At 37.5% G+C, this 12,890-nt stretch overlaps 1 protein-coding gene across 1 annotated transcript in view; it reads right to left on the bottom strand.

The window, feature by feature from the left end:
• The window catches only part of LOC126471275 (Down syndrome cell adhesion molecule-like protein Dscam2), a 231,816-nt gene that overhangs the window by 118,006 nt on the left and 100,920 nt on the right, over positions 1-12,890 (bottom strand). The window contains exons 12-13 of the mRNA XM_050099393.1: positions 12,342-12,520; positions 12,072-12,221 (exon numbers count right to left, since the gene is read on the bottom strand). Coding sequence (XP_049955350.1) covers positions 12,072-12,221; positions 12,342-12,520 — 329 coding nt within the window. The remainder of the gene's footprint in view (positions 1-12,071; positions 12,222-12,341; positions 12,521-12,890) is intronic.

A 12,890-nucleotide genomic window follows, 5' to 3' on the forward strand; every position in this document is an offset into this window, starting at 1 on the left:
AAACCAGTTATTGATGTGAATGTATATGTTGAATGTGTGGAAGCCTTCGTTGATAGTGGGTTGAGTGACAGTAGCTACAACTATCTTAAGGGATTGCATGATAACAAACTGGAGGAGTTTCCTGTAACAAGTGTAAAATTTGACAATGCTATGGGTCAGCTCAGTAAGCCAATCAAAAGAGAGGTTGTGCTTGAATTTCTTATAAATGGGAAATTATTTGTGGAGAATTTTATAGTGATCACAGGTTTGACAACAAATGTAGTGCTTGGTATGTAGTTCTTGACCAAAGAAAGTGTGACTAAAATGGCTGGAAAAATTAATATAGTTCAACAATGGGTTGAACAGGAAGTATGTGCAATTTAAGGGTATATTGTCTGGAAATAATGTAATGTCTAGTCTGTGAGCAATAAGGGAGGCATATTATATATAACACATAGAACAAGCAAATTTAGAGATAAAATTAACATTAGAGTGTGAAGTTGAGTATATAGTGCTTTTTGTTTTGTTTCAGGTGAGATATTGCATTTATTATGTATGTGTGTATTTTCTGTCATGTGTAGGGATAATATATCAATGATGGTAATTGTTTTAGTTTTTAGGTACTTTACTATAGCTGTACCAAAGAGTGTACATGTGTGTGGTAAGTGATGTACAAACGGTGAAGGGTTGTACATAATAACAGTCTCATTTGCATGTAAACGTATTTGTAAAAGGCATACCAATGTCTTGGCATGAAAGGGGTGGTGATGGCACTGTCTGATTAAAAATTGGTAGCACTGAAACATTTATAATTAACAGAGCAAATCCGGAAGTTATTTGTGAGTTAGTTCGGTCCGTCACTTGCATATATTTATGTTACTGTTATTTCAGAGCAGTGAACACTGTAGTATACACAGTCCAGTATACTTGCTTTTTCTCAACTCAAGGTCACAAGTACACTGTAGTTAAAAGAAAATTCTGTGTGCTTATTCTTAACTGAAGTATTGCAACCTTATTGTCTTTTATTGATTTCTTTGAGTTGTTTTAATGATGTACTGCTTGGGGAGTGAGGAAAAGGTAGGAATACCTTAACCATTTGTCATCAGGGGATTAGTCATATAAATTCTCAATCTGAATATTTGTTTTTGTCTGCTGTAAGTGTCTTGGGAGCTTGGCTGGCAAGACAAAAAACACAATATTGCAATACAGTGCAGTCTGGCTGAATGGGAGTGCATCTAGATGGTATGTTGCATCCCAGTACTGAGCAACAGGGTTCAGGACACAAGAGTGAACTGGATTACATCTGGTCCACCAAAAAAGAATCATTTTTATTGTGAAGTGTGATTTCTTTTTGCATTGTCATTTACAAATGCAATGGTGGATTTATGAGCAATCTGGCAAACAAAACAAAACATGATTCAGTAAGGCACTGTTACTAAACATATTTGCAAATTAAAAGACGTATTACTTTATGCTTGCTGATGAAACAACTCACATTTAGTGTAATTTTAATGTTTGCTGTATGTAATACACTTTTGGTTCATTTCAAACTTGTACAGGGAGAAATGACAGAATTAATATTATTTTACTCATAGTTTGTCAACTGTTAAAAAATCAGATCTTTTAAATTTATTATTGATGCACACAGTAGCTTTTGGAGGGTCATGATTTATGTACTTTAATTTTAAATGAAGACTAATAACCCTCTATTATGTATAATCTTAGTTACACAATTGCGACACAGTGATGGACAAATACTACACAGACAAAGAATAGTGGTTAAGTTTTTAAGTGTATAAATTAGTTATAGCAAAATACCACAGGACTGTTTAACATAAGGCGAGCAACTTAGTTTGAATAGTCTTCTCATCAACACTTCATGGCGTGTGTCGAGTGCTTAGCAACATACATCGTCAGGCATTGCTAAGGCCCTGTCAAAGCGACATTGTCTCCTCAAATGCTCCTGATGGTCGTACACTTTCTCAGCTGGAGAGTAGAAATCTGTCACTGTGTGTTAGTTACCTAGGCAATTGTTCGCATGTTTGTTAAATGCCACAGATGGGATGATCGTCAGTGTGGGTTCTAAAGTTCATTAGTGGTGTCTGGCATTGGGTCACAGTGCTGCCCCCGTCATTTCACCATGTCTCATATATTTTCAATTGGTGACAAGTCTGATCATCTGGCAGGTCAGGGCAAAAGGCTGACATTCTGTGACACCAGGAAGGTATGTGTTCATGCAGCAACATGTGATCATACATTGTCTTGCTGAAAAGCAAACCAAAATGTGGCTATTATTTTCAAACAAACAAAACCTGGATTGATCTGAAAACACTATCTGATGCCATTCCTGTCCCCAGTGGCATTATTCCATACACCATTTCCATCTAGAATATTTCTGCACATTCGTCAAAGGTAGGCAGAAAAGTGGATGATGCACACATAACCCATACTGTAATAAAAGGTGATGGACTGTCACTCCTGATAGTGTACGATGTGTTCCACTGTTGCACCAGAGCCAAGGAGGATGCAGATCTGTCCTGCAATGCCACTCGGATGAGGTGTCGATCTCCTTGGGCGGTGGATGGGTAGTGCAAACTGACACATCTTACCATGTTCTACAGCCTTCCATGAACCATTCTGCACACACCCGTTGCATTTCTGAAACATTTCATCCCACACAAGCAGAAATTTCCCAAATGGATGCATCACATTCTCACATGCCAATAATGCGCCCTCTTTCAAATTCACATATTTGATGGTATGGTCCATGCATACATCTGCGAGGCATGCTGCATGTCTGCTCAAGTAACACTGATCCATTACCTTCAGTTTATGGTAACAACGAGAGTCACAGGCACATTTTACCAGTATGTTGTGTTGTGCTGCGATACTGATGTTGATCTTGAACCTGCAGGCCAACATGGTTCAAATGCTAATCGTTTCTGGAGAACATACTCATGTACAAGTCCTGTGAATGTGAATGTCCTATCTCTAGTCATTCAAGGTGCCCTGTTTCTTCTATACATGAGCATAGTGGTTAATGTTGGCCAATTGGCTCACAGTTGTACAGATTTGTATCATACTGAATGGCACTAGGATGAAATTACATGACTGGAGACACACAGAAGCTGTAAGCCAACAGCAGACATTCCGAAAGGTATGGAAGGGATATCAAAAGTTTAGCAGGGAACTAATGTTGACAGGAATAGAGAATCCAGAGAGGCTAGACATTTCTGATTCAGATTATTAGTGGACTCTGGGCTGTGACCTGATAGAGTCCAGATGGTTTTTGATGTCTGTTTCCGTTTAAGTGAATTCCGTATTTTGGTTGGGAACTCGAGAGTCCAGGCATACCTGTTTGCAAAGAACTGTGTTTCCTGAACTGTGGTGGTTCCAAACTTTGCTTTTATTGAGAATATACTGCCATTACAAACATTTCCATGTGGTTGAATTGTTAGATCCATGAGAAATCACTGGGCTTATCTCAGCTTGGAATACTCATGCAAGTGCATTAAAATCAGGCCATAAAGTTGTGTTGGGAAGTATGTTCAGACTTAGGAACCATTACAACAGTTTTTGCAACTGGTTAGCAAAAATTTAAGTTTGTCTGGTAAACTGTTGCTGCTGAAGTGATAGTGATAATTAGTGGCACTATCAAACTATTGTTATTAAGTAAACAAGAGCAATTTAAACAAGTTTTATGTGTCACCTAGTGTTATTGGTGACATCCAACTCCAGCTACTTTAATTTAATTAGAATACAGCTAAAAGGTCTGCTAGTACATTACAAACTTGAGATCATCATAAAGGGACCTATTTTTCTGTAGTGTGTGTTTGGCCTCTAGACAAGATCTGATGAGCCAAATTGAACTTAAAACACAATCACACATTTAAGTTCTCTCCCAACAGGGAGTCACAACAGTGACAAGGTGTATACTGGCTGCTGCTGCTTTAGGTCAATGTTGGCTTCTATGTCGTGATGACATTGATCCAAAAGTGAAAAAATCTGGTTTGCGACTTGTAGTTTGTTCTCATGTGTTTCACCCTCATTTGAAATCAAAGAAACTTGGATTAGAGGAGGTAACTTGCTTTACCACATCATCTACAATGCATTGTCAGGCATAATTCCCACAGATGTCACCAAAACTAGGATAGTGTTCTGCCATTTATCTTTTCTGTACAAATCAGCTGATGAACTTCTTGCTCCAGCAATTTGGACAAGTGTTGCAGTAAAGCTGCGTTTGCCAATTCACACTTGTGAATGATCAGAGATGATTGGATGACATCACTGATGATAAACATGTAGTCACCAATACTGCATGACAAAGCAGAAAGTTGCAACATGTCAGTGACAATGTTGTGGGTAGTTAGAACAGTCTGCATGATGTCAAACTGAGGTTGAACTAATAACAGTTTAGATCATGAATGTTGTGGTGTAGGAACATCACTGAAATTATGTCTGTTTGGCACAAGGTTATGTTATCCAGGGATGTCATTATTTGGAACCCCATTGATCATGCACAGTGCAGGAGATAAAACCATAATTTTTCTCATGTAGCCCAGCTCGACGGGTTCCATGTGGAAGAAGAAACAGGTTTGTCTACATAATTTCTGGCCTGGAAGTGCAATGGAATGCATACGGGATGTACTCTTGGTGGTGAAATTTCACATGAAAATCTGGTTTGGGTACATGAACATGGATAGTTTGATCCATCTCAATGATGAAGACAATAAGATCAAAGGTTATTGGCACACTAATTCATTGTACATGTTCCATGTGGTTGTCCACCAGTGGGAGACAAGAAACATAATCACTTTCACTTTTCACCTCACAAATATTCTGCTTCATGTCATTCATCACACCTTTTAATCCACTAAAAACAGTATCTGGTTGGGTGAAAGGTTCCAGTAGCCTGGGACCTATAGCCTGTAGTATTTAATCTTGACGCAATTTCTGTGTTTCATGATCCATTGTTTGACAGGACTGTAATGATGTATGTTACTGAAGTTCTGAGAATTCAATTAGCTTGTTACACATTATCAGTGTGGGAAATTCCATGTGGATAAGTAGCCACAAACTGTTATAACACAATTAAATCACTTTATTAATATAAATATCAGACACCAAGTTTAAGGCACATTCCAAGAATGGACTGAACAAACAACTGAAAACAAAGATATAAAATTCCACCCTTTATTGCTCTGATTACAGATGCAACATCAACCATTGCAGGTCATTGTCCCCACACATTAGTGTTATAGAAGATGTGAATTATTAGTAGATCTTTTAGTTTGCTTTTAAATGTATTAAAGTTTGGTATTTTATTTCAGTCTTATCTGGCAATGCATTGATGAGAATCTTTGGTTTGTATGATATACTGTCCTGATATATTGCTTCTGTGTCTACATTCCTTATGAAAGTCATCCCTACTCTCTGTTCCATAATTTTGATTCTCCTTGAAGAATCTTAATGAAACAGGTATTCTTGTAAGAGTAAATGACTGTTTTGCAAAAGTGGTATTTCCCCAGAACAGTATACCATATGTTACCTTTGTAGACTATGCATGTAGGTATAATAATCACTTAACACTGCTTCAACATTGCAGCAATTTTTAAGGGTTCTTAATATGTAACAGTACTTGCTTAACTTTTTATTAAGCATTTCTACATATTTTTCCCATTTTAACTGTTCATCCACCCATAACCCTAAAAATTTTTTTTAATGATGCTTTGGCTGAATTTGGCTGCTCCCTAGCGTAACCTTTATGTTGATTCATGTTTTATTTCTCATATGGTTGAAGTTCATCCATACAGGTCAATTCTTTGCCACAACTCATAATTATCGTTTTGTTCAACAAAGAAGGTGGTATCATCTGCAATTGAAACAAAGAAGAACAATGGACCCAATACTGAATCCTGGGGCACCCCATAATTAACTTTTTTTGTAATCAGGATGGTACACTTTATTTTCTTGACAAATTTCCACCCTTTGCTTCCTATCAGATAAATATGACTTGAGCCACTCATAGAAACCACCACAGACACCATAGGTACGTATTTTTAAAAGTAGTAGATGACGAGTTGCAGGGCCAAAAGTTTTGGAAAGGCCCAAAAATAAACCACAGTTTAGTTCTTTATCATCTATGGCAATAAAACAACTTTTAGGAAATTGAAGAGAGCTCTTTGAAATTGATTTTCCTTTTCTGAAACAATTCTGTGCTGATTCCCCTTATTCTGCCTCAGTTACACTATGTCAGCGATTACTGTGCAACACTGTCTAATCATATGTGTACACCATAATTACTCTACCACTGAGGGCTACGGCAGGACAAAGCCTCTCTGTCGTTTCTGAGTCCCCAGTTTCAATACACACACAATACACACAATCTACCATATATTATTCTTCAAATTATTTTTGAAAATACAGACAACAGTGATAATATATACATGAAATACCATTTGGCTATCTGAGCACGACTGGTGCCAGACCCAAACTTCCATATGTTGTCAAACCATGTATGTACAACCAGTGTTCATACATTCATCTTTACATATTCCTGTTCAGGGTAGTGATTTTACTTGAAAGTCACTTGCCCGGTGTCAATGGCTAAATACTTATTCCAAATTATGATGCAATATTCCTTTGGACCTGCATGCATGTCTAAAAAAACAGGCACTGTGGTGACTATAGCCATTATAAAATACATGAAATGTATTTGCAGTTGCAAATATGGACAGCCATCAGCTGTATAATGAAATGACAACAATGAAAATTTATGATGGACCGGGACCCTAACCTGGATTTTCCGCTTAGCATGAGTGCTGCATGCATGTCCAAAAGAACACTGCATCATAATTCACGATAACACAGGCACTGCAATATCATATTGTATTGTATCATATGGTATCATAACAGCAATAATGGCCTGAAGTTTCTGATGTAAGACTTGTCTTTGCTTTTATAAACTATTAATACTGTTGATAGCTTAAATCTACTTGGAAACACTTCTGTTGCAAAGAAGACATTAGTTACATCAACAAGTTGTGAGACATATTACCAGCACTATATTTAATAATTTTTTCTGGGCTGCCATCAAATCCTTATGTTAGATTATTCTTTAGTTTACTGATAGTGTATTTAATTCTTTGGGTTTTGCTGGACATAAGTATATTGTCCTTTAACTTATTGGAATTTCTACATTTATTATACGACTATCCAGGGTGTACAAACTCTAGAGATTGATCAATGAGAGGATATGGAACAAACAAGGACTAATGAAATTATGTCTGGAAATGCATGGTTTCCATGCTAAAGACCATTTATTCAGTCATACATTGCTACAAAGACTGTGGTCTAATACACGCTGTAACATGCAGCCACAGTTACGGCATGTGTTAAAAATAGTTTCCATGTGCCTCAACACGTGTGTACATGCCGTAGCATGTTCTGTCTCATGTTCACATCAGCCATACTCCATCTGAACAGTGCCAAAGGCAGTATGAATACACTGCTCCAGTGTCTCCACATGTGGAATGGGCTCTCCACACACGATACTTTTGAGATGGCCCCATAACCAGAAATCACATGGGTTGAGATCCAGTGAATGAGCAGGCCATGCAACTGGACCCCCTTGTCCAATTCACTGACCAGGGAAGACATGATTGAGACGTGTTCCGAACTGTTCGGTGATGTGGAAGGAAGACTGGTCCCGAAATACGGTCACCTATTATCCTGGCCCACACCTTCTGGCTATACCAACGCTGATGGTTAGCTGTCACCATACCACTAGGGTTCTGCATACTATCCCAGAGTGACTGTTATGAAAGATGAAGATACCACACTGCATAGAGGTGGCCCTCATCTGTGCATAGGATGGATGACACAAATCCCGGAATCATGGTTGCCTGGTGGACAAACCAGTGACAAAACTACTCCTGATGTGGATAGTCTGTTCCTAGTAAGCCCTGCACACGCTGGAAGTGATAAACTCAGTAACAGTTGTCATGGAGAATGTTCCACATGGTCATCTGGCTTACCCTGTACTGGCAGGCCAACTGCCTGGTACTGACATGGTGGATGCTTTCCACAATTTTAATCACATTTTCCTCCAAGACTTGTGTCAGAACATTTCAGGTATGTCTTTCATGCTTTCCTGCTTCCTGAAACTACCTTGTCTCAGACAAACAGTGATACACTGTTGTTGCAAACATTGAATGCTGTGGTTGTTGTTGGTGGGCTAGGTCTCCTGATACAACCTTGCTTCCAGTCGCCCATGGCCATTTGCCTTTCCATAAGTAAACACCATGTCAGCAAACTCTCGATTCAAATATGGAACAATTTTGTACAGCACTTTATCATATCGACTACAAGGTGAGTCAGCAAGAGAAGTGAATCGGACACAACATTACCAATTACTATGGCAGGAGAGGGCACTTGGGCATGACGTATGAGGAACAGAACCACCCTCTAAGAGGAAACCAAGAGCACATGTTAGACTGAAGCCTCTGTAATAAAGTATGACTGAATAAATGGACTCTAGCATGGAAACCATGCATTTCTGGATGTAAGTTCATTAGATCTTTCTTGTTCTGTATCCTATCATTGATTAGTACCTAGAGTTTGTACATGGTGGAAAAAATCACCATGTATTTACTTTTGATTAGGTTTTGAGCTGCATTAATATAATGACCATTAAATATATCAGCTATTAGAAGCAGATCATTATTTCTCATTTCTGTGTTTTATGGCGAAATTATTACTTGCTTTGTTATGTTTGCCTCTTTCTGAATCATTGTATTGTGTCTTTGTTGCTACAATAACTTCCCTTTATTTTTGTCTACAGCATTTCACATATTGTTTCAAAGCAGTTTTCTGCTTTGCATATTTGTGTAGCATTCAGAGACTTTCTGATGACTTTTTGATTCCATTTGTTTCTCATACATTTGATTTTTTGTAAATTTTAACTTTCAGAAGGAATGAGATACCATAATAGTATTTATAATTAGACAAGAATGTGTTGAATTTTATGCCTACAGAAATATTTGTTTCCCCAAATTTACATTTTTTAATGTGAAATTAAAGATCTTAATGCTGTCTTCATTAATCAGTCTTCCTTTATATATTTGTCATTGTTATATTTCTTGAGAGATTTCTTTAAAATCACTTTAAATACCAACGCCTGAAACAGCAGTAGGAAAGCCTATCAGTCCAGCATAAATATTTTATGAAGTGCATCATTATTCACCACATAGCTGCCTGCATCTGTTTGTCTACAAGTTACAGAATGGAAATTATTAGAAGATACTGATAAATACTCTGTCTCTTCCTAGTCAGTGGGCACAGCAGGCTTTTCTGTACAGAATTACAACAAAATATAATTTATCTAGTGCCTTGATTAAGAACAATAGGTGGTTGCAAAACTGCTTAACCTCTGCCAGTACACTAGTTACTACAAATAGCAGAGTCAAGTGAAAGAAAACTATAAATGTTACAGCTAGATGCAAAGCCACACAATCACATCTAAGCACATCAGTAATTGCAAATAGTAAATAAAATACATGAGAATGTAATAATAAAGAACTATATCAGGTGTCAATAATAATACAGGGTGTATATAAAGTCCGGGAACACTTTCAATTATTTATTGCACGAGAACTAAACATTGTACCAGAAACACCAAGAAATTAAGAATTCTGCAGCATAACACAACTCGATGTAGAGAAGCAGTGGTTACATGGCAGTAAAGTTGTAAAACTCTTTACCACCACACATCACTAATGCCAAATCAAAGGATAAGTTTAAACAGTCAATCAAACAACTGCTATTAGAAACCCCTTGATATTCAATCAGAGAATTTCTTTCAAATGAAAATAACTGAAGCAAACAGACATAGTACACTAAAAGAAAAATTTACACAAGTATAGAGAAAAAGAAAAAGGTAAAATGTGTTAACTTCTTAACAGCATTGTTTTATCTAAAGATTTTGCTTTTCTATGGTATTATTGCTGTTAAATTTTTTTATGAATGTAAACAAAATGGGATCTAGAATATGTATGTGTTACATGAATGTATTATACTGTATATATAAAATGATGGACCCATAGCATACAATTATTGCAATTAAATGTTCTGTAATTTAGGTACATAGATTATGAATGCTTCATAAAATCTGTTCGGTTTACAGTATCTAAAATTTTGTAACTATGATGTTAATTTCCAGAAATGTTGTGGTTAAAATTTATTAGTTATCTTAGCAAAACTATAGTTAGAATCAGTAAAAGTAATGTATTTTATTGGAAAACTGACAAAGCAAATATGTACTTGGACTTACTCCATAGATGTACATCATAAGCTGCTAAATAAATAAATAAACAGATGTCATACATACTGTAATTTGAAGAGAAACTCTGGAAGTTTTTTTACAAACATTCGATATGCAAACCCTGAGTGACCCAGCAGATGTCAATACAGTAATTGAATTCTTGCCATACCCATCCCAGCATGGCATCATCGACTGTGACAGTTGCTTCCCATATTCTCTCCTGCAGATCTGCTACATCACATGGTAGAGGCGGTACATACACAAGATCTTTAATGTGTCCTCACAGAAAAAAGTCAAATGCAGCGAGATCTGGTGATTGGGGAGGCCATTTCATGAAACAGCTGTCCCCTTCTGTAGCACGGCCAATCCATAGATGTGGCAGCTCCGTGTTCAAGTACCCACAAACTTCAGGATGAAAATGGGGTGGAGCCCCATCCTGCTGAAAGATGAACAGAGAGTCCAATTGCATTTGAGGCATCAGCCATTGCTGCAACATGTCCAAGTAGGAATATCCCATGATAGTGCCATCAATGAAGAAGAATGGCTCATACGATTTTTGACGTGACAAGACACAAAAAACATTCACCTTTGGGGAATCATGGTCAAATTCAATGCATTGGCTCAAATGGCTCTGAGCACTATGGGACTCAACTGCTGAGGTCATTAGTCCCCTAGAACTTAGAACTAGTTAAACCGAACTAACCTAAGGACATCACAAACATCCATGCCCGAGGCAGGATTCGAACCTGCGACCGTAGCGGTCTTGCGGTTCCAGACTGCAGCGCCTTTAACCGCACAGCCACTTCGGCCGGCTCAATGCATTCATGTGGATCCTTTGTACCCCAGATTCATCAGTTATGGCTGTTCACTTTCGCATTAGTGTGAAAAGTGGCTTTGTCATTAAAAATTAAACAATCAACAATGTCATCATTCAATTGTTGCAACTGCGAACAAAACTCAAAACATTTGTCTTTGTTGTCGTCATTGACAGCAGAAGAACTAGCCCCCAATTTGAATGTTTTCATAGATAGCTCCTGTTGCAGGACTTTCCACACTGTCATTGGAGCCATTTTGAGTTCATGGGAGGCATGATGCACCAGTTTCTTTGGACTCCTTATGAATGTCTCTCGTACGCACTCCACATTTACTTCACTCACACTGGTACGTCTGCTTCTCTTTGCCAGGCATAAGCAACCCGTCATAATGAACTTGTTGTGCCAGTGATAAATAGCCTTCCCTGTTGGTGGCTTCTTACTGTACTTGGTTCTAAACATCCGTTGAACAGCTGCAGCACACTTGTTTTTGTGAAACTCCAAAACACAGAAAGCTTGCTCTATACCTGAAATTTCCAAGTTTGTGACTGGCACTGACTATTGGCAAATTACCAAACTACACTGTGGAAGTATACATGAAAAAAACTTTCAGGGTTTCTCTTCAAAACGTCATATGTATGATATCTGTACAATGTTTGGTTCTTGTGCAATAAATAACTGAAAGTGTTCCTGGACTTTATGAACACCCTGTATTTATCACTAAGAGCACTGACAGAGTGCTATGCTTTCAATTGAAGATGAAAAGGAAGTGCAGAAATTTTATAACAGGCATCTTGCCCTGAATTCCTGTGAGGTGTAATTTGGCATTAAACATATGTTTGGTCGCTTAGCTTATAGCATAAATACAAAATCACATGAGAAGGAAATAGTATAGAGTTTAATAAATAACTTGGACTACCATTTCCAAAACAAAGGTATTTTTTTCTTGCTAAGCTTACCTGGGGGCCATTCATTCATATTTTCATAATATACTTTATATCCTTGTATTAGCCCATTTTGTGAGAAGAGGGGTGGTGGCTGCCAAGTAAGGAATATTACTTGTGGTCCTTTAGCTGCACATTTAATGTCCAGAGGAGCAGCACTTGGTACTGAAAAAATGTCAGGCTCATGAACATATTAATAATAAGGAACCAAAGTACTGCAGAAATGTGACATTCTTTGCTTCCATATCTGTCTTGAAATATTGTTAAAATACTATGTTTACTCACCATCTTCTAGAGTCTGTGCTATTATCTCTGGTGACATTGGACCCGGGCCTTTTTCATTAAATGCTTGGACAACAACACCATATTTTCTGTACTTCTTAAGGCCACTAAGTACTGTGCTATATGGCCCAGATCCCTTTTCACTGACAGTTGTGTAAGTGTAACTTGTCTGTCTGCTTGAACTGAAATACAAATGCACCAGATATAGATGTTGTAGTCTGTCATGAAAACATTACTGTGCATTTTAAAATCTACCATGGAAAATTAATCTTCAAAATCTGCAAATTCAGTAACTGAAAGGTCCAGTACCTGGCTACTTCTGACAGTTACTGTAGACTGCAACTAAAAATATTAAATTTCTAGTGACTTCTTACTGACATCCGAAATTAGTTTTGAAATGCTAAGATATAATTCCAGTGTTACTGAGTAGAAGTATATCAAATTATATTTAATACTTTTAGCATGTTATTGAAATGGGTCTTCAGAGCATTCCAGTAATAAATGAAACACTATAAACTGTCTCTCTTTGTGCAGTGAAACAAACAAAGGAGG

Source organism: Schistocerca serialis, chromosome 3, assembly GCF_023864345.2.
Source record: "Schistocerca serialis cubense isolate TAMUIC-IGC-003099 chromosome 3, iqSchSeri2.2, whole genome shotgun sequence".
NCBI classification, from domain to species: domain Eukaryota; kingdom Metazoa; phylum Arthropoda; class Insecta; order Orthoptera; family Acrididae; genus Schistocerca; species Schistocerca serialis.